The 25,490-nt window shown below is 37.7% G+C and overlaps 3 protein-coding genes across 4 annotated transcripts in view; 1 reads left to right on the top strand and 2 right to left on the bottom strand.

Moving 5' to 3' along the window:
- Positions 1-131: 131 nt before the first annotated feature.
- LOC122405071 (gastrula zinc finger protein XlCGF57.1-like) lies at positions 132-3,388 on the bottom strand. Its single transcript, XM_043409558.1, has 4 exons — positions 2,871-3,388; positions 2,513-2,590; positions 2,291-2,434; positions 132-2,205 (listed from the first exon to the last, which is right to left on the bottom strand). Exons 2-4 carry the CDS (start codon positions 2,573-2,575, stop codon positions 682-684), a joined length of 1,731 nt encoding a protein of 576 aa, XP_043265493.1. The 5' UTR covers positions 2,576-2,590; positions 2,871-3,388; the 3' UTR covers positions 132-681.
- Positions 3,389-4,448: 1,060 nt separating this feature from the next.
- On the top strand, positions 4,449-9,179 carry LOC122405068 (serine/threonine-protein kinase PAK mbt). The gene is made up of 7 exons (XM_043409555.1): positions 4,449-4,949; positions 5,236-5,608; positions 5,679-6,075; positions 6,157-6,570; positions 6,655-7,187; positions 7,268-7,421; positions 7,502-9,179. Exons 2-7 carry the CDS (start codon positions 5,244-5,246, stop codon positions 7,661-7,663), a joined length of 2,025 nt encoding a protein of 674 aa, XP_043265490.1. The 5' UTR covers positions 4,449-4,949; positions 5,236-5,243; the 3' UTR covers positions 7,664-9,179.
- Positions 9,180-14,148: 4,969 nt separating this feature from the next.
- The window catches only part of LOC122405072 (RING-box protein 2), a 47,725-nt gene continuing 36,383 nt past the window's right edge, over positions 14,149-25,490 (bottom strand). The window contains exon 2 of one of the 2 annotated variants that reach the window (XM_043409559.1): positions 14,149-15,365. In XM_043409559.1, coding sequence (XP_043265494.1) covers positions 15,181-15,365 — 185 coding nt within the window. In that variant the 3' untranslated portion in view covers positions 14,149-15,180. The remainder of the gene's footprint in view (positions 15,366-25,490) is intronic. The other variant, XR_006259740.1, reaches the window with a different exon arrangement.

The raw sequence follows: 25,490 nt of genomic DNA, 5'->3' as shown, positions 1-25,490 counted from the left end.
CGATAATTAAAATGTTTATATCTAGAATCACATAATGCGTAATATTATTATGATAAACCGTACAAACCGAAATTAATTTATAGAAAAAGACGTTATTCGTTATAAAGGTGTTGGAAAAAATCGTCTTTGACTAATTAGAAATTAATTTATTGTACGTAAAGATATACAAGAAAGAATGCGACTGTTTGAATCAGTGAGCATATAAAACAGATGCATGTACTCGTAACCGCCTTTACGCAGCTACAAATATAACAGTGGCCACCAACCTTGGAAAATATAAAAGCTACTATATAAATCCCATAATTTAAATATATACAAATCTTATAATTAATATACACATGTACTAATTATAAGATTTCAACGATTAACTTACGTAGAATTATGAAATTTATATAGTAGCTCTTTGTTTCCTTTCATATATCTATATGTATATCAGAAATACACATATGCATAAATATGTAAATGACAAATAACAAAAGGTTTAACATGACAAAAAAGGAGGGAATTCTTTTTTAAACAAAAAGGTGACTTTTTTACAATATTTAAAAACGTATATAAACTAACGCAAGCGACCAAATTTGTTGTCGCGAATTACGAGTTGGCGACCACTTATATAAATGTATACAGGTGCTTGATAAAAAGAAACTAAAAGCTGAAAAACAATGGACTAGATCCCTCAAATTAAGACGTATGATTTGTTGATAAATGACTATTTAACGCAGCTTTGTGGGCAAATTTTTTTAAACAGATCAGGCATTCGTGAGTTTTTTCGTTTATGTGCATTGACAAATGCTTTTTCAATGTTGCTTTGTCCTTAAATATTTTCTGACACGCACTACACTCGTATGGTCTCTCCCCTGCGTGTACCAATATGTGGCTGTTTAATGTCGTTTTTTGGGTAAATGCTTTGTGACACACGTAACATTCGTATGGTCTGTCGCCGGTGTGACTCAACATATGTTTCCGTAACGAAGACTTCTCTTTAAATGTTTTCTGACAAATGTGACACGCGTGTCTTTTGTCGCCGGTGTGTATAAGCATATGAGAATTCAGTCTAGTCTTTTCTCTAAAGGCCATGTCGCACAGCTCGCAAGCAAATGGTTTCTCGCCCGTGTGTATCAACGTGTGCCGATTTAAATCCGACTTACGAGTAAATATTTTATCGCAAACTTTACAATCGTATTGGCCGCCGGTGTGTAGTAACATGTGGCTATTAAGATCGGATTTCCGCGCACACGCCTTGTGACATATGTGACACTCGTGTGGTTTCTCACCTGTATGCACAAGCATGTGAGAATTTAATTTTGCTTTCTCTCGAAATGTCATTAGGCATTCTTTGCACTCGTACGGTCTTTCGCCGGTATGGACCATCGTATGCCTTATTAATTCCGACTTTCGTTTGTACGTTTTCTCACAGATATTGCATGCATGGGGCTTTTCGCCGCTGTGAGCCAGCATGTGATTGTTCAGCGCCGTTTTTTGCGCAAACGATCTATGACACATTGTACATTTAAACTGTTTATTCCCGCCATGCAGCGTCATATGCATATTCAGTTTTGCCTTTTCCCTAAACGTTGCAAAGCATATGTCGCATTTATACGGCCTCTCTTCTGTGTGAGTAAGCACATGCCGATTCAGACTAGATTTTTCTTTAAACGTCGCGTGGCAAACATCGCACTCAATTATTCTATCTTCACCGCTCATCGACTGGTCGTTTTCGGAATCCAGCCGCTTCATAAACGTTTGTTGTAACGCGTCGTTATCGTATGGTTTCTCCAGTACGTGCATTTGCATATGATTACGCAAACACCACTTGTAAGCGAATCGTTTTTGGCAGACATTGCATTCCAAAGGGCTCATACCAACGTGTGTTAACATGTGAGCATGTAAACTGGAACTGTCCTGAAAATTTTGCTGGCACACCTCGCATTGACTACCACTGCAGTGCATTCTCAAATGAGTAACCATCGAATCATTGTTTAAAAACCATTTCTTGCAAATTGAACATTGTATTTTATAAAACTTGGGCTGCTGCCCGTTTGAACAAAAATTAGAATGTTTTTCGGTATCTTGCACTTGGGCAAAATTTGCGTTCGTCAGGCATCTTTGCATAGCTCCATCTTCTTTGTCGCATAAATTCGTGTTAGCAAGTTGGGTTGTCCAGTTCTGATGAGTGCTAGATTCACCATCTAATTCTAATTTTACCTACAATCAATGCATTGTATATTAGATCGATCTATGTTTATAGAAAAATAGGAATAACTTGGCCATGGATGATTTTGAAATTTACCATTTCATTAGAAAAGTCAACTTCGTTATTTTCGATAGGTAAAAATACCTTCTCGAATGTCCCGGAACAGATGTCCTCCATGTAGTCTGGATCAAATCTGTCACCAGGTTCTTCTTTAAGTACAACGCTTACAATGTTTTCGTCCTTAAAGTAAGGTTTAAGTTAGAGTCCTTGCGAAAGCATTGTATTGTATGGTGCTGCTGTTTCATAGAAAACGTTTACCATAACCTGACAGTCTATGTTTAATGCATCCATTGGTTCATGTTGCATTCTAAAATCTTCCATTTACTACGCTTTGCTCTGAAAGTGAAATTGATTTGTTTGCTCGATCGTATATTGTTCGATCAAAATACTCGCTGATTATACGATAATAGGCACGAATCATATTGCAGGAGATCGGATGCAGTCGATATTTTATAGAGTGAAATAACCTTAAATATAAAGATGCGAATTTAAAAAAAAACAGAGGAATTTTTACGCGTGGACTAGTTTGATTCCAAAATGATTCGTGCGATAATCTGTTTATTCGTTTCCGCGAATAATTAGTCGTAAACGATACTCTGTTCGTATCAATACTTACAGCGTAGATTACACATTTCATCCGTGAAACAGAACACGCAAACCAAAATCTGTTAATTCGGTTCGTCGATTTTCGTTTTAACATAAACGACTTTTTTTACGCCAGGGCCAAACGGATAACTTGTTTTTTTTCTTGGGGAAATCAAATCCGTCCAATTGATCGATTTACTTCTGTATCACGAAACTATACTGCGCGTTCCACTACACACGACAGGCATACGTTACATAAATACCATGCATCTACTACGCGATTATACGTATAAGGTGCATACATAAACTCGATGCTTGACCATACCACTATGTAATAATACGTTATACACGGAATCTCGAGTTGAATGATCGCGCTCGATAACGATGTTTGGCTGCGTATTTCTTCGATATCCGTCATGTATTCCTATACGAATTTTTGAAAAGAAACAAACATTAAGTCCGTTTCTGTAAGTATCGAGTTTGGTATCAAACATTCGGCTAATAGTCGATTATTTTCAATTGTCATCAGCTAATATTTCGAACAAAATTATATATTTAAACCAAAGATTATATTTTACTCTCGATACAGTGCCAACATTTGATACTTCTACGAAAGTAAATGAAATTCTTTCGAAAAAGAACTTTTCACGTTCGGATCGAAAATATTTTGCAATTTAACCACGTGAATATTGTGCGTGTTTATTCCAGCATGATTATAGCGCGTATTACACCGTATTCGGCGAATATTTTATATTGTACATTAAGAATTGGTAAAACTTTGTTATTCGTTGAAAGAACATTTGATAAACACTACTTTAAAAGTTCACCCGATAAGTATTCCAATCGTGAGAAGCGTAAAGAAACGTGCGAAACTCGTACTACGTTCTATCGAAAATAAACGAATAACGCGGTCGTAAAGCGCTGCAGCGTAGTTTCAGAAAAACGGATGTACATATTCCTTCGTATATTACTGAGCTTTATTATTATTTGAAAAAATTATACCCTTTGAAAGACGGGGCCCGGGGTTTGTAGCCTCCCCCTTAATCCATTTGTAAGTTACAGAATAGTAGCCGCGTGAAAAATTTGAACAGAATTACGGCGTAAAAAGAACGGAGAGCGTTTTAATCTCATCTTGCAACGTAGCCTGCAATTAAATTTTTTTTTTCAATTACTCTTTTGAAATACAAATAACAAAGTTTATCGTTTTTCGCAATGTACAATCGATCAAACAGAATTCACAGACTTTCTCCCCATTACAAGCGTCTTAATGTAATTTTTGTAAAGGAAATATGCTTATGTATAACTTGTTTCCATTTTTGTTACATTCAAAATATCATATCGATGTAATCTATGCGGAAAGAAAACGCAGACAATTTTTGGCCCGATTTTGTCGAAATTGCGGGTCTGGCAAGGAGCATTAATTTATTCGAATTTAATGATGATTGGAAATTATTCTTTTGTTACGAATACATGTATGCATATCATCGCAACCGTGTTATACGCATACAACAAAGGTAGATTTCTAACTGACAGACGCTGACAGTAGCGTCATGAGAAATGTAACGGTTAATGTATTTATAGTAAATTTACTATTCGTAGTAGTTGGTTATAATCAATTTACGAATCCGTAATTCCATTTCGTTTCACGAGCCTGCCATACAATTTCCAAGTTTCTGATTATCGTGGCTGTTCAATGAAAACAATCATTCGGACGTAACTGTACAGGCTGTTTACCAATTGTAAATCGGTACATCTCTTTTTCAATCGCCATCGACAATCGCTTTCTCTCGACACCGTTTTCCGTGCGTTACGTTCTTTGTAGTAATCTTATTGCAGGTGCTACCTCACGCACATTTAAGTAAATTGTCATGAGCCAAATGCCAGGAAAGATTCGTAAGCCCTCCGCGCGGAGCGCCGGTGTGTGAACGACCTGTCGGAAGGCTAAATGCCGTATTTACCTATTTTAACTATTAAACTTTCATATGTTTCGCCACTGCCTCGAATCTGCCGTTTATTCGAAGCGGTGTAAAGTTAACGGAAAACATTAAGCACTGGAAGATCTAACCATCAGTTGTAAGAAACCACTTTAAGGCGGTCGCATCACGTACTGGTAGGCGTTGCTGTCATTTGGCTTCCCTTCGTCTCTATTATTTTCTCTCAATTTCAAGCGACAATGCACTTCCCAGCTTTCTCTTGATACATATTAATCGTCAATAATTTTACTATGGCACGCGTTCGATAAATTTTAAATTTGCTCTCCGATAACTACGTATTAGCGAATTAGGACTGACACATTCGATCGTAATTCTTTTTTGTAATTGCCTTTCTTGTTTACAAAAAACGATTAAATTCTGCTCAAATAACTAATTTTAATAACTATGTGTTATTCTCAACAGGAAGGGCGATGTTCGCCAAGAAGAAAAAGAAACCACAAATATCGACTCCAACAAATTTTGAACACCGTGTACATACAGGATTTGATAAGAGAGAAGGAAAATTTATCGGACTACCGCTTCAATGGGCCTCTATAGTTGGAAACAATCAAATTTTAAAGTCAACGAACAGACCATTACCTCTGGTAGATCCAAGCGAAATCACACCCACAGAGATTCTTGATTTAAAAACTATAGTTCGTGGTCATAATGATCCTAAAGGAAAGGCACCAACCAGTGAGAAAAGTACAGAAAATGGACTACCTAAGACTAGCACTGTTGCTAGATCTAATTCTCTTCGTTCTTCGAGCCCACCTAGACTCAGGCGAGACTACAGGTAATAATTTCCTATCTATGAAATTAATACTCCTGAACATACTATTCTATTCTCATTTGTATTTTCATAGGCATAACAGTAATCTACCACCGTCCGTACCAGAAGGTCAAGAAATACCGTCCAATGCTAATCAAATACAAGGTTACACGAACTTTGGCAAACAGCATAATTATCTAGACAAATTACGACAAAATTCACCTAACATCGTGACTGTATTAAACCCCAATGTGCAAAATATGATTCCAAATCTCCAAAATCTGAATCCAAACATGCAATCATCTCCAAATTTAACGCATACCGGATCAAATGCTCCGAATTTGTCTCTAAATTTCCAAAATTTGAGTCCCATTACGAATCAACAAGGTCCTATGCCAAGTCCAAGTACACCTCAACTTGTAGATACTGAATTCCATAGATTAAATTCTCAAATGACAATGATGTCTGGCCAATACAATGGAAACGTTCAGGTAAGCGATGTTTGGCTATAGCGCTTTGCACATTACTGGCAAAATGCTTCAAAAATAATAAACACTGGTTTTTGTACATAGGTTCCGAATACCGAGTCGACCACGAGGGACCAGCAAGTTACTCAAAACGTCCTGTTGCATAAGTTGCAACCGAAAATTTCGCCGGTGGGATCTATAGCTTCGCAACGACCATTGAGTCAATTGAGTTCGCATAATGTCAATAAGTATTCCCAGGCATACAACATGCAAGAAAATTCGTCCATTTTACAATCTCACATGAAGAAACCTATTGAAACGTCCCAATCGATGCATAACTTATCGAAGCCGGCCGTACCGTCCTCCGGAAGCAGTTCAACGCCGGATCAAAATCAGAATATGAAAAGCGCCTTGTCATCGGGAAATCTGGCGGTCGGGTCAAGTTCGAGCACTTCCAGTAAACAAACAGCGGAACAAAGGCTCACTCACGAACAGTTCCGAGCGGCTTTACAGATGGTGGTAAGAAACGAAAATTTCGAGTTAACGTTGTATAGAAAATACGGGCAATATTCCAAACGTATTATTCGTGTTTTGAAACGTTAGGTAAGTCGAGGCGACCCGAGGGAAAATTTGGAGAACTTTCTAAAAATCGGCGAAGGTAGTACAGGAACGGTATGCATAGCCACCGAGAAGAATACGAATCGACAAGTGGCGGTTAAGAAAATGGATTTGAGGAAACAGCAGAGACGAGAACTGCTTTTTAACGAGGTAGTAATCATGAGAGATTACCATCACCCGAACATTGTCGAGATGTACGACAGCTTCTTAGTGGACGACGAACTATGGGTTGTGATGGAATACCTTGAAGGTGGAGCGCTCACAGATATTGTCACGCACTCGCGCATGGACGAGAGTCAGATAGCTACAGTGTGCTCTCAATGTCTGAAACCGCTTGCGTATTTGCACTCTCAAGGTGTCATTCATAGGGACATCAAGTCTGATTCTATATTGCTTACGGCTGACGGCAGAGTAAAGTTGTCCGATTTTGGATTTTGCGCCCAAGTGTCCCAAGAGCTGCCAAGGCGAAAATCTCTCGTAGGAACGCCTTACTGGATGAGTCCCGAAGTTATTTCTAGGTACAACATAATTTGTGATCGTTTTATAATTTCTTTTGTTTCTCGTTCGCGAGTTAGTACGTGCGCTTCTCGCGTTTTAGGTTACCGTATGGACCGGAGGTAGACATTTGGTCGCTAGGTATAATGATTATCGAGATGGTCGACGGGGAACCACCATTTTTTAACGAACCTCCTTTGCAAGCTATGCGACGTATCAGAGATATGCCGCCACCAAAATTAAAGAATTCTCATAAAGTAAGCTACGAATATTTTGAAATCTTGCGAGAAATTAAATGTACAAAACGACAATTAATCACATTTGTACTTGTTCGTAGGTCAGTCCACGTCTTCAAGACTTTCTCGAAAGGATGCTTGTTCGCGATCCGGCGCAGAGAGCTACAGCGACTGAATTGTTACAACACCCGTTTCTTAGGCAGGCTCAGAGTCCAAGTATTTTGATCCCTCTGATGAGAGGTTCCCGGCATACGAACTGTTGACATGTCGATGTAAAAAATGTACGAGCGCGGTAAAGGATCGATTAACACGGACGTCGGTTGCAAAAGTAACCGTGTCTACGGTCGTTTTTTGGTTTGTTGTTGAAACGTTAAGCTGTAGAATACGCAAGTGTCTAGAAACATTTGAGCGGCCTTTGTTAAACATTACATTCCAGTGTGCCCTTAACTTAGAATCGTTACATTATTATGAATTTATAAATGTCTGTGTTGCCCGTGATAGGCATTAGCGTCATAAAAGATATTTTTTATATCGAGTTATTTAACAAAATATTGTACACCCAAGTGCCTTCGTAATGAGCACCGTTTCACCTTCGTTATTGTTTACGTGTTTATATTTGTTTTACCTCGTTGTCGGTTCTACTATTCCTTATTCGTCGAATCTGTCTACAGGACACAGCAATTCGAAAAAAACAATTTCGTTGTTCTGTAGTTTAAACGATGGCGGGATTGATCGATTTAATAAAAGTATTTTTGTAAACGCTGCTATTACGCGTGTACTTAAGGTAAACAATCGAATAGTCATATTTAATTCGAAAGCGTATAACCCGAATTTAAGCGCTAAAACAAAGAAAAAAAAAAAAGAAAAGATGCGACTGGTGTTGATATACAGTGCCTAAATTGACGTTGTATGACCCGCCTCCTTGTTTTAAAAAATTAGTACTTACGTTTAATTTATTCGACGTTGACTGTTACAAACAGAAATTATTACAAGCATACGGAGAGTTCGTTTAAAATATCTAGAGACTGACGAATTTAACGTACTGACTTTATTGTATTAAAATGGTCGAAATTGCTGTAAGATCGAATCTCAAATCCAGGGTGTTCATTTCAGTATTCTTAATATCATTATCGAACAAAGAAGTATCGTAAGTTTAAAGATGCGCTAGAGATAGAGTGCCGTTAAGAAGATATATTCGAGTGAAAGAGTTTCACGTTAATTTAGTGAAAAAGTTTCAAATAATATGTCGTTTACTGCGAAGATGTTTTAAGACGGATCGTAATAGTACCGAATGCCATTAATTTTGATCGGATAAAGGATCAATACAACACGAACAAAGGCCATCGATCGGACAGACGATTTACAGTCTCGGTTATTTAAAGTATACATAACAATAGAATATTTACGATGTGTAGATATTGCCGAAATATCGTTGCATAGATAAAAGCTATGTACGCAAGAGTAAATGATGCAGGACAACGTAACTCGTGTAGGTACATACATCTGCCATTTGTAAACAGATACCTTTTAAGGACGTTAGTAAATTGTACGAAAGGGCGTGCAAAAGAAACTGCTGTATTTTTCATTCATATGCAAAGTAATAACAAAAATCGTTTTCGACCAGAGAATGGAAAAGAAATTTACTTTAAAAGATTCGTGTTTATTCTGTAAATAATTCATTTGTAAAAATACATGTTAAACGTAATACAAAGCAAACGAAGTTTTCATTTGATTCTAGAGGCCAAAATAAGACGAAAGTCAAGAATACCAATTTTTTGATGGAGGCTTCGTGAAAAAGTTATTAACAATTAAATTCAAAAATTTCAAATCGTTCTGGAAAAATTATTTTCGGTTGCGGGGGGTCAATTACAATCATTTTTGGTCATCACACGTACCCTCGAAATCTTGCGCATTTTCGAGAAAAAAAATCGGGTAGATGCTTAAATTTTTCGACGAAAAAAAAAATTTCAAATCGTTTTGGAAAAATTATTTTCGGTTGCGGGGGTCAATTACAATCATTTTTGGTCATCACACATACCCCCGAAATCTTGCGCATTTTTGAGAAAATAATTCAGTATTGGCGGAACTTTAAATGTTAATAACTTTTTAACGAAGCCTCTTAATTATGATTCAAGATAATTAGTGTTTCCGTTAGTCAGCATCCAGGTAATTAATGCTTAATTATAGTACCAATTGCATGTAAATTACGTTCGAGTATCAATACTGTTAACTATTATGTTTGATTCTAGTTGAAGATGTTTTCCTAAAATAATCGCAAGCAGCGCGATCAATTAACGTTGGTAATGACTATTTTCTGATTCAATCATCTCAATTCTTTGTAAAAATCTAAGCAATTATTTCTGAATGAAACTGAGTTGCATCAAATTGTGTAATATAGGAGGAAAGAATTAATTAAATTGCATCGATTCGAGAATATCATATATTTTTTTTAATCCGATAAACCTTGACGCAATTGATACACTTCAAACATTTCGATTAAAAACCATAAACTTTCTTTCCATTGCGTCTGACATTGGAACTGGAATTGGTATGCGCGGCAAAGTAGTTACACAAAAAAGGATAGAATAAGTAGCATAACGATCGAAGTATGGATTGTTCAAAACAAAAAAAATTAAAGTAACATTCATTAGTTTGCCCCTTGGTAGAAGATATTTGATCTTGTATTTCTATTACCTTTCTTTTTATCTTGCATTCCGTACGTGATATTTTGGTTAATCGATAGTATTGTTTTCGAGGTTAAGATCGTGATTTTAATCGATAATTCAACAGAAATGTTCGAATGTGAAGGACAATATATGTGCCTTTGTACATACACTTTTACATCGAAGCACGTAACGTTAATGCACGCCTCGATAATTCTACGTTACACAAGATGACGCAAGAAATATTGCCATCGACGAATGGTAAGAATTCAAAAGAAGAAACATAAAACCGGTACCGACTCGTACACGTACAATCAGGTTGATATGTCTTGCCTTCTAATCACGAGTGGCGCTAGTACTATGCAATTCCGCACATATGTGTATAGTTACATCACTCGGCTAGAAAGGTACTTTAAAATGCTATTATCCGATTGGTGGAACGTGACGAGCCTCCGGTTGACCGGAAATGTCCTTCGCATTATGCTCGATCATTGGCGCCACTGACGTTTCTCGGTCAATTTAATCGACATTTTCTCATTAATCACTTTGCAGAGACGAGAAACAACGTCGTATGATTTACGTCTTCAGAGTTCATCTTTTCTCGAAAGAATAATATATTCCTCGACCAAATTAATGCAATTCAATGTTTCACGATACGATGATTCCATCTTTCTTCAAAAAAGAAAGCCAGATCAAGTCGACGGAACAAGGATGTTCTCAATATTTGTTTAAATTAGCTATCTAAAGACATTATTTAAATATTTGCAAGCCTTAGGGTTCATTTTTTTTAACTGAAAATAATGAGAATTACGTATGCTAAGTGTGGTTGAATGTAAGTATACAAAAAAAAAGTGGCCTGACAGCATGCAATATTCCAACCGTTCTGTTAATCTATAACAAAAAAAGCGGAATAGCATCTTGATTATTTTAAACGACTATCTCGTGAACCACGATAAATAAAGAATCTGGACAACTAAAAAAATGTCGGTGCATCGATTTTCTCGATCCTTTTTGGTTCATAGCTTGCTAAACAAATATAACCTCAAAATTGCTTAAAATACAGGCTTCTAACGGACGTGTTTTCGAAGACATACACTTTAAGAAAGATCGATTTTTTTCAAACCTCTAGATCAGAATACCCCCTTAAAGAAAGTGTGCTCGCAAAGAGTCGGAAGTTGTTTCGACGGGAATTGGATCGAATGCACGGATCCGAAGGCGAGAGGAAAAAAACCAACCGGTCTCGTGTCTGGCGGGCGTTAGTGTGAATGCGTGTGTACGTATCGCGTAGCTACATGCCGGCATTGCAGCGTTCCTGCTTGTCTGCACGTATTCATTCCGAGAGATACGTCTGCGGGGCACCGTAAATTCTTGCAGTCGTGAAATCCAACGAACTCGTGCGTCACATCGTAGGGAGAAATCGTGAGGCAAGAGTCGGAACATTCTGCGTAAGAAAGGGAGTAATTACACGCATCGATACGTTTAACAGGTCACAGCACTCGTAACTATTCGCGCAAGAATGTGTGGTCGGCGTATTATAGGACAAGAAAATAAAACACGAATCGTCGTGCTTAAATCCTCTTTGATTACAGTACGAGCAGAACCAATGAAAAGACGTCAAACATGGAGGCTGGACTCCAATTGACCTCGACCCGTGGCGTGTCCACCTTTCAAGAGAAGCGTGACGAACAAATTTGCGGCCCGTTGCGTCATTCCGGATCGATACCTAACTGTTATTTTCGTTCTTAGATTTATGCATACGCGTAGGCATCGGCACGATTTATTCGGACAACATAGAAACATGATTCTATCGATAATTACAGAAACGAATCGATGAAATGCATTAACTTTTAAGACAGTTTTATTTAAACATCCGGTTAAATATTCTTATCGTTGTAGCGGCGATTCTTATCGTTTCCTAACCTCACTTGCAACGGAGAAGCGATCGTCGAAACATTTTTAACCAAGCATGCAGATTATCGTCGCGTAAAAAATTTGTTTGGAAATAAACGCGGACTAAAATTCTTCGCAATCGACGAAACATATTTCCCTGAAATGCACATATAGTTCGTCCTTGAATAATAAACATGGTAATTTTCAATGGTAAATGCTTCCGACTGCAATTTGCGCGCGCTTTAGAAAACAAAATTAACGGCTTAATTGTAATATTGCCGCGATCGCTCGAATAACGCCGATGCATAATCGATTGATAGATTGAAAACACGTTGACATTAACAACGATAAAAAATAATGTTGATACAGCGTGACTGCCAAGCCTATCGTAGATGAACGTTAAAATACATACGCTTAAAAGCAGCCGCGGCAAAGTCCGAAAAGGAGGAAGAAGGAAGACTGTAGGCGCGAGGGGGCGCGAGGGGAGAGGAGCGCAGATAGAATGGTCGAGGGTAGGGCGAGGAATGTTACATGGGGGCCCGAAAAGGGAGGGGGTAGAAGCAACTGGCGAGGTCGTAAATACACAAGGCGCTGTTTGCCCTTCTACGATCCGATTGGTCGAGCCCCCGGTCGAGCCTCCGCGTCCGTGACGACACGTAACGCCAGGCAACGAGGAAAGCAGACAGGCAGGGGGAAGAAAAGCAAAAAGACGAAACGAGACTGACGAGACCGGGAATGGTGGGCACGGCGGGATGAGAGAGGAGAAGAAAGGAGCGACCTTCGGGCGTTCGGATAGCGATTACGTTCGCCCGTCGCGTGTCGCGTCTCGGCGCAACGTAGATCGTTCCGAAATCGAACCGAATCGTGGACAAACGTTGCTACGCCATCGACTCGATACGGTTCCCCGTGCGTATTCGTATCCTCTCGTATTCTTTCGCGAACAGTCCACGCACGTGATGCAACGGTCTCGAAGCATTCGAAACGCGAGCCAAGAGCAACCGTTGCCGCGCCGCACGGTCGAATACCGTTTCGGTTAAGGGTACTCGAGCGCGATGCATGGACATTGAACTTTTCCCCCGCCAGTTATTTACCGGCAACTAGATTTTTATCAATTACGTAAGCCATTCCGTGGCAATAATTCCGATATCGATCGGACCGTCGCTCGATCACGCGATGACGCGAAACTGCAGTGGTCTCGCGCTCGAAGAAGTATCCATTGCTCTTGCTCGCTTATACGCCTCTGTAAAATCCGCTAGATGCAAGTAAAAGGCGTTTACGTAATCAATGTAGAAATATTCCTTATTCTTACAAAATATGATCAGGAAATCGAAGGATTTGCGGAACAACAATGGAGGAAATAGCATATGTATGCTATTTTTAATCTTTTAGTAGTGCATATATGTTAGACTATGATCTCAGAACCATCTTCGACTGCTTTTTGTCGCTGGATATATATTACTTGTCTCCGTTGTTTATTTCAATATATATGCATTTCCATAAATTCTCCTCTTTGTGTTGTGCTATTAATGGAGGGCGAAGCTTCAACTTTTTATGTTTTATATATAGAATACTTTGTTTTGTATGTAATAATAGAATTCTACCAGTTTTACTTTTATCTAGATCTAATTTATTCAAGCTATATAGTTTAACGATTCTTAAGAATGTACTGCGCACTTCTGCTTTTATTTATAGCTTAGAAACACCTGTTATGAAATTTAAAGAACATAAACGTCTCAAGTGGGCTATCATTTTGTCCCACTTGTTTTACCTTCGGTTTAAATATCTTTCTACAACTTTCTTAAAGTGTATTCCACGAAAGCGATCTCCAGTGAGTTTATATAAAATGGAGCAATATATAGGGTGTTCAGCCATCTCTAGACAAAATTTTAATGGGAGATTCTAGAGGCTAAAATTTTGTTATAGAAACATTTCCGGCCACACAGTATATTTTCGGTAAAGAATTTTGTTCTCGAAAGTACGCAGCAATTGGTGGTTAGGTCTATTTACAAAAAATGATTGTAATCGACCACTGGAGCTAAAAATAATTTTTCCAGATCGATTTGAAATTTTTTAATTTTGTCGACTTTGTCCACCTAATCGAGTTTTTTTCTCGAAATTGGGTAGGATTTCGGGGGTGTGTCTATTCACCAAAAATGATTGCAATTTACCCCCGCAACCGAAAATAATTTTTCCGTGAATGATTTGAAATTTTTTAATTTAATTTTTTAATTAAAATTTTCGTTAATAAAATTCCAAAAACGAAATTTTAAAATGATACAACATGTGAACCTGATCGAACATACCTTAGAACAAAATGTTAGGATCCTTTATATTATATATTTGTTCATTTAGTAAAACTGAAAGTAGTATGTTACCTAATCGGGAGCGTACACTAAACGCGAACTACAAAAAAGCTTAAATTGCTCGGGCAAAATGATAGGATACTTGAAATGTTTTTGCTCGTTTCAATACGAATTAAAGTATATAATTGCATGAGCATTCAACTGCTCCAATAATGGACGGTTTTTAGAAAAAATGCAACTTTATCATTATTACCGCTGTTATTTTTAATAGAGTTTGCTATCTATGAATTCATGGCTGGCGAAAAGTACACGGTAGAAAGAAATGGTTATCTATTTTCGCATTCATGCAGTGAAAAGAAAATTGAAAGAATTATATAAAACAATTCTAAAATCATTAATGGACGCCCTGCAACGGAAAGTAGGTCTCTCTAAATATTACTATAATTATTTTGCAAAACTTTTCTTATGTATCGTCCTATCATTTTGTGATATATTGCAATAAATTGTTTTCTTTCAAAGAATTATGTTTATCATTTTGTACCAAACTGTGAAGCTGCCATTGTTAATAAAATCTGGTAGGTTAACTACTACCGGTGTTCCGTAACTTTGTTCTGGAATATAGGTCGGAATAAAAAACGATAAGTTTTCGACTAAATTTTCCTTTTAATGATAATGTCGAAATTTTTGCAATTCGTTCGCGCCGGTAAGTTTCACGCGAAGCCGTCGCGCAAGAAATCGGTAGCCGAGCAGTCGTTGCCGGCGATCGATCGCGATAAATGAAACGATTGTTCGACCGCGACGAAAATTCCAAGAATTTCGAGCGCCTGGAAGCAAAGACGAGGTCGAGGATAAGAAAGAATCGTTTGAGGAGAATTGGCGCAGAGGACGGGGAAAGCTGTTTAGCGTTTCGCCTCCATGGTTCGGTTATTTTCCCATTCGTTGAATGGACCACTCTTGTTGACACAGTGGGCAACGATTGTTCTGCTTCACCCAAAGGGACATGCAACAGTAGTGAAACGAGTGGTTGCACTCTCCCCAGACGACCACGCAGTCTTGCTGTCGGCCATAGAAGTCGTTCTTGCTCTCAGCTTGGCACCGAAGACAAGCGTCTGAAAATTCAAAAGCAATCAGACGACGAACGATAAAGCCGTACTTTGCTTATCGTTAACTAAAAACTCGTTAAAATTTATATAAACCCTATTTTCTGTGGATCCAACAATTCCAATTGTAATTTTAGTCGGTGACGATTAACGATTGCAAGGTGTATGCAATTGCAGTTAGAGTAACTGATTACATAATCGAATACGATACCTAGTTGGTCATAGGAAGTTCCCCTAGCGAGTAATGGGGACAGATAGAGAGATAATTCGAGATAAACGGTTGCTCGTGCGTCGATGGTTGTTCGCTGAAGTCTTTAATCGAATGTTCACGCTCGATCTTTGTTGGGGGAACAATTGTAAATATATACAAACGCAATCGTGCGCGTAAACGTGCCTACTCGATGAAAACGAGACCGTTATCGCGTCGATGCGCCAGTCACATGGTGGTCTCTCAATAATTTTGGTTCGCGTGACGCACGTCTCGATGATTTTAGATAGAATAAAAAAAAAAAATACTCGAACCGAAGATTTCGAGCTATCTGTTACTCACATTCCGAGATAAAAAGTTGACTTATCCGCCACTGACGATGGTCAGGGCTGCGTCAAGGCGGGGGCTATATTTTGAAGGAGGTATTCTACAAATTCGATCGAAAAAATAAATTTTTTTTGCACATTTTTTGTAAGAAAGCAATAAAATTTTTTTAGCAGGCGTTCCACTCACATTTTCGTTCAACTTTCTGTTTAAATACAAAATAAAAAGTGTAGAAATTATTTAGAGTTTTTGGAAATTTCAAGTTCTTCAGGAGACATGTCTTTATTGGCGAAACTAGGGATATTAAGATGTGATTTCATCTTTCTTTACTGTTCATAATTGTTCATAATTTATCGAAATGAAGAATAAAAAAGAAACGAGTCATTTGATTTTATGGTACGAGTAAACAAACTCGCACTGTTTTAAACTGACAAATTAAAACATTAAACCAGCTGTCAAGTTGTCAGATAACTGGACGCGTTGGATTATGAAGACTAGTCTAAATCGCGTCTTCGACAAGGGGAATGTGGACAGTGTTGAGTAATGTTTGCTTAACCTAAAGCCTAGCGAAAACTGTCGAAAACGTCTGATACAGCACGACTGGAAATTCCTGCCAGAAGACTCAAGTTCCCTTTTTAAAAATGTTTTAATTTCAATATATTAATTTAATATTGCATGGAAATTCACATAACTCGATAACTTACTGCAGCAATATTAAAAATGTGGTATTAGAAATGGTATCGTTTACTGAGAACTGATAAAAAAAGAATGCTTTCCAGCAATATTAATTAATCTCGTGTCGATATCGTTCATAACGCAATTACGTCTTTACTGGCAATAGTTATCGAACCGTATACATACTTTTTTAATTTCCGTATTTATTTACTTTGATTTGTCTCCAGTCACGCATGAAACTTTCCATGGAGTAATCTTCCGCCGTGTACAGCCTGAACGCCAGTAACCTACTTTAATATCTTCATTTTCTTGCTAAATTATTGCACAAACTTCAAACGCAATTGTTCGAAAACGTGTATTACTCGAGTCGACGTGTATGCAACATATTCAATTGTTAAAATTATTTGGCCGACGACGAATCGCGGACGATGCATGGGTCTGACCAAGCAGCTGTGTCGGCAGAAAAAACTATAGTAAGCTGTTTCGTTTGTACATTTTTATCTTTGTAAAAGGTATTAAAATATCAGATCGTCTCTCGTAATTAAAAACTCAACCGTTCAGTTTCCTAATTTTACGTTTATTTTTTATCTACTACGTTTCTCTTTTCCCCAGATGATTATTAAACATTTAGAGATCCTGGCCGCCATGATCACTAGGCACAGTCCTGTCTGCGATCACTACTGGGGGGAAAACACACGATGGAAATAAACGACAGTATTTTTCTAACGTGTCAATGTATCGCTTTGGATCGAGACACCCAGTCACTTCTGTTATAGTTTAATCTTTCGATCTTAGAATCGAATGAGTTCGTTCTACAAGACAAGCATTGCTGCCTACTTTCTTATCGCTTTCCCCAAGAGTCTGCTACTGAAATAAAAAGTACCAACTATTGCAACTTTCGTTTTTTAACGCGTCAGCTGCTGGACGAATACCAGGTCCAAATTTCATTTTCGAACGATCGAAAATTCCTCAAATTAAAGTTTTTTGCAATCTCGTCTATTCAGATTTATTTTCTTCCACATCTCGAATCCCTGTGCCCTCGAAAAGTAATTATTCTGTGAAAAAATCATTCGTAACTGTTCCAAGAAGTTAAATCGAAATTATAAGTTCTATGAACTCTGCTCGGAGGTGTCCACCATCGGGTGTTTATTACGTGTTTGCTCGAATGGAAAGTAACGAGCGTCGTTGGAATGTTCAAGAAGAACGCTGGATGAGGGACAAGTGCCGAAACAAACGCTGCGAGCTGATCGACGGTAAACAAATCGATGGAGAATATCAATTGGCAGTCTGGGTTAAATTGACGTCGTTGCTTTCGATGACGACGATTCCCGAGGGTTGTTTCTCGTTGACCCCGACCAGGGGATCATCCTTGGCCCGGGCAAACGTGTTGGTCGTGCCCCCAAGGCTTATTAATCGAATAGGGCATCGGGCCAATTATCTTTGAGAAACGAGTCGACGCCGCGGCGCGCTACTTTCTACGCACTCGCATCGAACATCAGATCGACTGTTCTAGAACATTCCATTGCTCTCGGTTCTTCTCATTCTCACGCGTAATGACAATGGCGACCATATTATTTCCGAGCGCGGCAGTGATTTCAGTACTGCTTCAGACATTGCAAGCACGCGTATCTACCCCATCCTCGGTGGTTGTTTTTCTCTTAACAACATCCATCACTGTACTTGTATCAAACCTGAACGCGATTTTCCATTGACGTGAAAAATCACGTCCCATTATTTACAACCGAACTCGACGAACACCGACGTTCAACTGACCTGAAATGCTAGCGATCCTCTATTTTTGAAAACGTTGGTCTAAATGCAACAGGATACGAGTACGGAAGAAGAAAATAAAAAAGAAGCATGGGAGTTTTACATCGCGGTATTAGGTCATCCTGGAAGTTTCCGTAGTTTTCGTGGTATCTCAGTTTCATGACGCAGCATATTTTTATTGTTATACAGACTTGATTGGGCGCGTTCGTCCGCGTACTGACGTAAGCAATATAACGCGCAACATGGCAACTGAAGTTTAATTGACACCGAAATCGTGCCTCCTGCGAGCAATATCAGCGAAAAAAGTATCCAAATCACTTCCCCCCCTTGAAATTTCGCATATTTGTAGATCTATGTAGTCGGCGTAAATTTGTCCTTAAACGCAGGTATCTTATCGGTCGCTTAATTTCCTGAAATTAACAGAAACGTTGGAATTCTTTCAAGTATTCCAAGTCACGAATGACTGCGAATCGGTAACGACCGTTCAAAATTGACCGATAATTTTCCAGAAAATATGATTTATCGATGAGACCGAAATTAGAAATAGATCCGCCGTGTACGCGAACGATTGATTGCGCACGGTTCCAGCTGGGAGAGGGGGGATAATTTATCAAACGTATCGCGATAACGAGTTTCGGTTTTATGGTCAGGGTCCACGGTATAGCGTTAAGGATGATGAAATTGCAATAGCGCCTAGTTCATCGACTGAGCGGCCAAACGATCTACATATCAATCACTTCGATCCTCTGAACTCCTCGGGCACGTTCGTGATGAACGTACGATATGTGTTCCGTCGATAGTTTTCCTCGATCTCTAACATCGATCGACGAGACTAATGATTACATTTGCATGGGGATTTTTCCAGAATCGGGAATACCCGAAAATTATCTTCCTTTTGAATTAAGCGCACTCTACATTAGGGATTAAAAAGAAAATCAAATATCTTTTGGTTGTAAATAATAATCCACTAAAATTCGCTGTATCTCGTATCCTTAAATCAAGATCGATCGCAGAGTGTTTTTGAAATAGCTTGTTAGATAACCGTTTATCTACCAGTCGCTTCAACGAGTTCTATACTTAGAGACAATCTCTGAAAACGAAAACCTTTCTATTGTTTTGAAGGTTTTACACAAAATAATACATTTGCCTATATATTTAAATCCAGAATTATTTTTCTTCGTAGATATTTATATCCTCAAGATGAAACTAAATAAAAGATCGTGGTAGTCTGCAGTGTCCGAAAAAAGTATGGTTGCCCAACCAAAAAACATTCTTCGGAAATCAAAAATTTGTTTAGAAAATGTTTGGAATCTTTGAAACGGAACGATTGAGTAGAATTATTACGCGTGCTGTTTGCCCGTGGCCGATTACTGTGCGAGCGATTTCGAAGCAACGATCGCTGAGAACATTCGAGAGCCGGGTCGATTCGCTGTCGGGCGATCGTTCTCGCTCGTCTTCGCGACAGAATACCGTTTACATACTATACATATACATTGTTGCTGTCGTGGGTATAACGACGGCCGTGACGCTTGGTCAGCGTTAGCGTATGCACGCTGTTAGATTAAGCACAATTGTGCACGGGCACGCATTTGCATTCGAAGCGATTTGGACCGCGTCGTCTGTACGTAGGCGTCTCAGCGAGTCTTCAACTTCATCCTTTCGCGTGACCACACCTCGTGTAAACGCCCCAACAACCGTCAGTAACCCATTACCGCGTGTATTCTGCTCTAAAACTTAAAAAAATCAATTTAAGAAAGTTTAAAATCTATATCTTCATTTTACTCGATAAAAATGCTATTGTTAAACTGTAACTTTGGATTTACATAATCGCATAGACGTGTACACGTTCGTGTATGGCTGACGCTTAAAAATTGACGTTGAAAAATGAAATGGCAATTTAAGCAATAAAGTAATGGAAAAGTAGTAAAGGAACAGCGACAACTTTGCTATACGACTTATATCTACTTTAGAAAATGAATTGTTAAATTATAGATTATAAACTTCTAACTAAGATAACGCCTGCAAATCGTAAGCAACGAATACCTGGATAAGAGGAACTTTGGTAGAAAATGACGGAGTCAATGTATCGTGCAAAGTTGGAAAGGCGACGAGCAGAAGGATATGGTTAGCGGATTGGTCACACGTCACGCGCACACACACACTTTTGATGTTTGATTTGGTGGACGCGGTCACGTGTACTAAACCCAATTCTACTTCAGTGCCAGAGCGTACCGTCATGGCTGAAGAGTGGGGGTAGGTTGGCGCGTGCGCGGCACCCCTCTTTGCCTCTGTGCCGTCCAGCTAATCATCTTTCAAACTTTGTACAATACGCATGACTGTCATTCATCAAAGCTTTATCATGTTAACACATTAAACACCATGTTGGACCCTACGAAGTAATACTTTACGATCCACATGATACTAAACACTATGCTTAAATTTTTTTTGATCGATTTTATCGAAACATTTTAAGATTAAATACCTAACAGATTCGTTTCGAAACTTTTGATAAACGCGATGTATTTTCAGTGTACACTTTTAATTGAAAAACATAATTACAGTTAAATGAGGTCATGTGTATTACTTTATGTAAATTAAGAAAAGGAAAAAGAAAATTTTATTCAGCATGGAAATGTATGCATACATGTGAAATATGCATATGGTCATAAGTGGGGGGCATAGACGCGTTTTTGCGATCTCGCAAAACTTGAACACTCGTTATATTGAAAAACACTGAACACGATCAGTCGACGCAGAAATGGATCGAGCGAAAGTTAAAAAAGATACCTTTCAAATAATTCCTTTAAACGAAGTAAGAAATTTAATCGGAGTCAAGAATTATTAATATACTTTTTCTGTTACATTTTTCACGCATTCTTTCGTGGACAGTAATCCGCCTGTTACAAACAGAACTATATTTGTAACAATTACGTTTAACGTAAGTGCTTCTACCATCTGCTTGATTACTATCGAAGATAAATAAAATGTATTAAATAGGTCGACTGGGTATTCTGAATAATGTATCACTTATACGTCAGTTTGAACTATAGTTCATACTTAAATTTTTTATACGGCCATAAAATAGAAGCATCGCTGTCGTATGTATGTGAGATCGATCTCTCGCGAGAATCAAAATTGTTCGAAAAGAAACGCTGAAACTACGAGTGTTCTCTGATCATTCAACCCCCTTGGGGGTTCAATCAAAGATTCTTGACAAATAAATTTAAATATCTTTTTTATAACGATCCCCATGCATGGGACCCCCTCTCAAAGTAATAATTTCTTTAAACTAGAGTAGAATAGTTGTAATAATAAATACAGTTGAAGTAAACAGAATGTAGAGAGATCGTAATTGTGATTCTGCAATGTATCGTTGCCTATAAACTACGGGAAGTAGTGAAATTCTCTGTTAAACGAATATTTATGCTTCAGAAAGTTTCAATCATCTAGAAACATTGATAGTTGCTCCATTTGGATCGATTTCTAGAAAATCGAGCATCCCCAATGCGAAGTACGAGCGATTTCGTCTCGTTTCGCTTTGGTGTGCTCTATTGCATTATTTGGAGCGGAATTTTATGGAGCTGAAGTTGGCAGGTAGTTTTCCTTTGACGTTCCTAACGATTCGTTTAATCGATTGACCGTTATCGATCATTGAGTTAACCGTGTTGTGCGATGTAATGATGGACGACAATTGTCGAAGAACTCTGACCGTTCGAGAAACGAACAGAGACCACTGGAATAAAATCGTCGACATTGTCGTGGACGTTCATCTTTCGAAATGGATTATTCATCTTTCGTCCGTTATTAGAAATTTTTATTCAAACTTATGCTGTATTTCTGCTATCAGAACTCGAATGATATAAAAGGTAAATTAGAAACAGTGTTTTAGTCGAACCTTGTATCTTGTGTATAATACTATTTTACATATTTATCTCATATGTACACCTTTACATACTATGCAACAAAACAACTACATAAAACAAATAAACGTAAAACGACGCGATAACGTCTCTTTCGGTTTATTTCACGACCTGTAAAGAGGGAAAATATTCCAATCAATAACAATTGCAAAATAATATGTTTACAGGGAAAAACGTTTCAAGATACCTTATATCGCGTTTTGATTGTTGAAAACCAAACTTTGTCATAATATATGTTAATATATCGTGTAACATAGATATGAAAAAGTTTACATTTGTTTTGAATATCTTATTATAGTAGTTTATCATTAAAATTGTTCTTTTTCCAATGTCAAATCCATCACATTTAAAAATCTTTTCATTGTTGTTTAAGATTAATTTGAAATGATGAGAATTATGAACTAATTTTGTATCTACTTATTTTCATCTTAATTATCGTTTGTAATATTAATGTTATTATTTACAGTCATTAAAATCTTTCGTTGTAGTTTCATAAAGTACTTATTTCTCTTCGTTCTTTTTTTACGAATTATGTCAAAACAAATTGAACATGTTTTGACAGAAATCAAGTAAAAGTATACTGACTTATAGCTGCCAGTGTTACACCGTTGGTGACAATATTCCTCCAGTTTACCGTGCGTATGTGTGTATGACTGTTAATACGATTGCGGTTGAATGGATTTCGATGAATATTTCATAACATGTGGTACCTATTTCAGTGGTAAATAGGGAACACAAAAGCAATATAAAAGCTCCACGTAGACATATGCACTGTATGACCTTATTTCCGAGTTATAGTCACTCTGTGCTTCAGCAAAAATATAACTGGTTACGTTTGTAAGAAGCGCCCGAAATGGCCGTCTTCAATCCGAGTGCAAACCTCCAGCCATTGTGTCATACAATGGACGACCAAATTATTAATTACACTTATTAAAAATACATTTTAAAATTGATGTAACTACCTGTTTACGAGTATGCCAGTAGAGCCCATAGAAATGCAGTTATGTGAAAGGTAAACATAATTTTCAACGACATGCGAACATTGCGTATTAGAAAATCAATGTTTACGTCCGATGTCGCCTGAAATGGCGTTTTGCGCGTCGACATAAAGTTCAAGATCGCGTTGCAAAAACGCGAATGGGCATCGATCGCGGACTCGTCCGGATAGGCAGGAACTTTTATGCGAATTTCGGCTAGAGGACTTTGTTCATTGAACATCCACACACTTCGATGGCGCAAACATTTGTCAAATGAAATTCAAGTATCTATATAAATCAAATCACAACTTTTCAATTGTACAATTTTTAGAGTTTTCAAGTTAAGATTTTTTATGGTGTCTTTTGAAATAGTTTTAAGGTATAGAGATTAATAAAATTTCTAAAATGCTATCAATTATGTAAATATTTGTCTCCGTCGTAATGTATTTCATCATTCGATGGGCACGCCTTTTGGAATAACATGATGGGGTGCGCCTGTTATGTGAAATGACACGACGAGGGCACGTATGGTACTCCATCATGTGGACGAGACATTATAATCATGAATTTTCAATTTAGTTGTTAAATAAATATGAAGTATTTATACGAACGTGCAAACCATACATTAAAGAATTTAAAAATACGATAAATATTATATGTGCAACTTTTTGTACATTTGTAGGCGTCGAGGAATCATGTTAACAGTGGTGTTCAAACAAGAAGCAAGATAACATGTTATTGTGGTCTTACAATGTTTTCTACATACGAAGCGTGTACATGATACGCATTTTATTGTAGTCGTGATATTAATGCATAATTTACATCACCGACGTTTGAATGTCGATGGGTGAGTACTAATTATTTTGCAACAGTCTTGTTTTGTATTATTATCTACGTCGCAATAATTGATTTCCTCTATTTCCATTCGTTCAACGCCTTATCCACCCGCCTATTGTTGTTCAGATCGGCTGGGAAATCTCGTTCGTCGAAATGCATTATTCTCGAAAAATAAAAATCGAAATTCGTGTACTCGTGTATCGTTTGTTCAAAGACGAATGCACGTACAAAACAAATCACAAGTGCATGTATAAAAAAAAATGGACAGACGCACTTTTCGCGACATCGACGCCATATGAACGATGACTAATGTTTCGATGTTCTTCGGATCATTTCCATACGGATTCATTTGCAATTGTCAAGAGACAATACCAAAATGAAATTTTAATAGGAATATTGCGTGTCATGAAAGAATAACGTTTCTCTGTTTACTATATTGCATTATCTCCCGCGACCTTTAATGACCTTGTATCATAGTTAAAATTCTCTAAATAGTCAAAAGAAAAGTTGCATAGAAAATTAAGAGTTGATTTAAAAAAGTCACATTTAATACACTTCTTTGTAAAATATTTTCTAGTGATTTTTGTATTAAAAATTTGTATTAAAAATATTCTATTTTTTTACCCCTCCAAACACAAAAATCTTCAGTGGGTAAAATATAAGATGAGATTCCACGTCGTGTCGATTTTATAATTACTGGCGCAAGTGAGGATGTCGCACTTGTCGCACGGTCGAGCAAAGAAGATCGATTTGCAATGACAAAAATAAGGATGAAAAAAAGGGAAGCTTCTGATCAGATGATAAAAACGCAGGTGACGCAAAAGAAACCGGTTATTTCAGATGATTTTTTTTTCTCTAGTCGCAAGAGTGTACATTGAACATTTGTCCATTGGCATTACGATCTATGCGAATCTGAGGACACCTGTGGAGGGAGTCGCAGAAGCATGAGGAGACGGAGGGAATTAGACGCTTTTGCGACGTACCAAAACTGGCAGAGGTATAAAAATCCATCTTTTCTATATAAATAAAACTGTAACTCGTAATCGTAATATTTTTAGACAATTTATATAGGGTATCTAAACCAGACGATATATTTTTAGAATTTTGGTCTGTTTGTATTCTGTTTTGCACCTGCATTTATCATTGCGCCACTAGGCGACCGGGATAAGTAATAAACGATTACAAATAAGCCACGTAAGCCAAGTAAGTTTTCATTTTAATACATTTTTAAGAGAAGTAAATTTTGGCCCGTTATTCGTCAGCAACGTTCATTCTTTATCGCGTGTGGGTTACGGAAATAAAATTTGATTTCGACGAGTCTTTGTTGGCATGTTACTTTAATAATAATCTATTCGATAACGTCCAATTCTGCGTGCAGCGATTCCAGTGGCTGAGGACGTCAATTGATAAACGCGATCGTTAA

The sequence above is a fragment of the Colletes gigas genome, unplaced genomic scaffold, assembly GCF_013123115.1.
Source record: "Colletes gigas isolate AHSC1104 unplaced genomic scaffold, ASM1312311v1 Colletes_gigas_Sc00004, whole genome shotgun sequence".
Taxonomy (NCBI): domain Eukaryota; kingdom Metazoa; phylum Arthropoda; class Insecta; order Hymenoptera; family Colletidae; genus Colletes; species Colletes gigas.
This window is presented reverse-complemented; position numbering and strand designations above follow the sequence as displayed.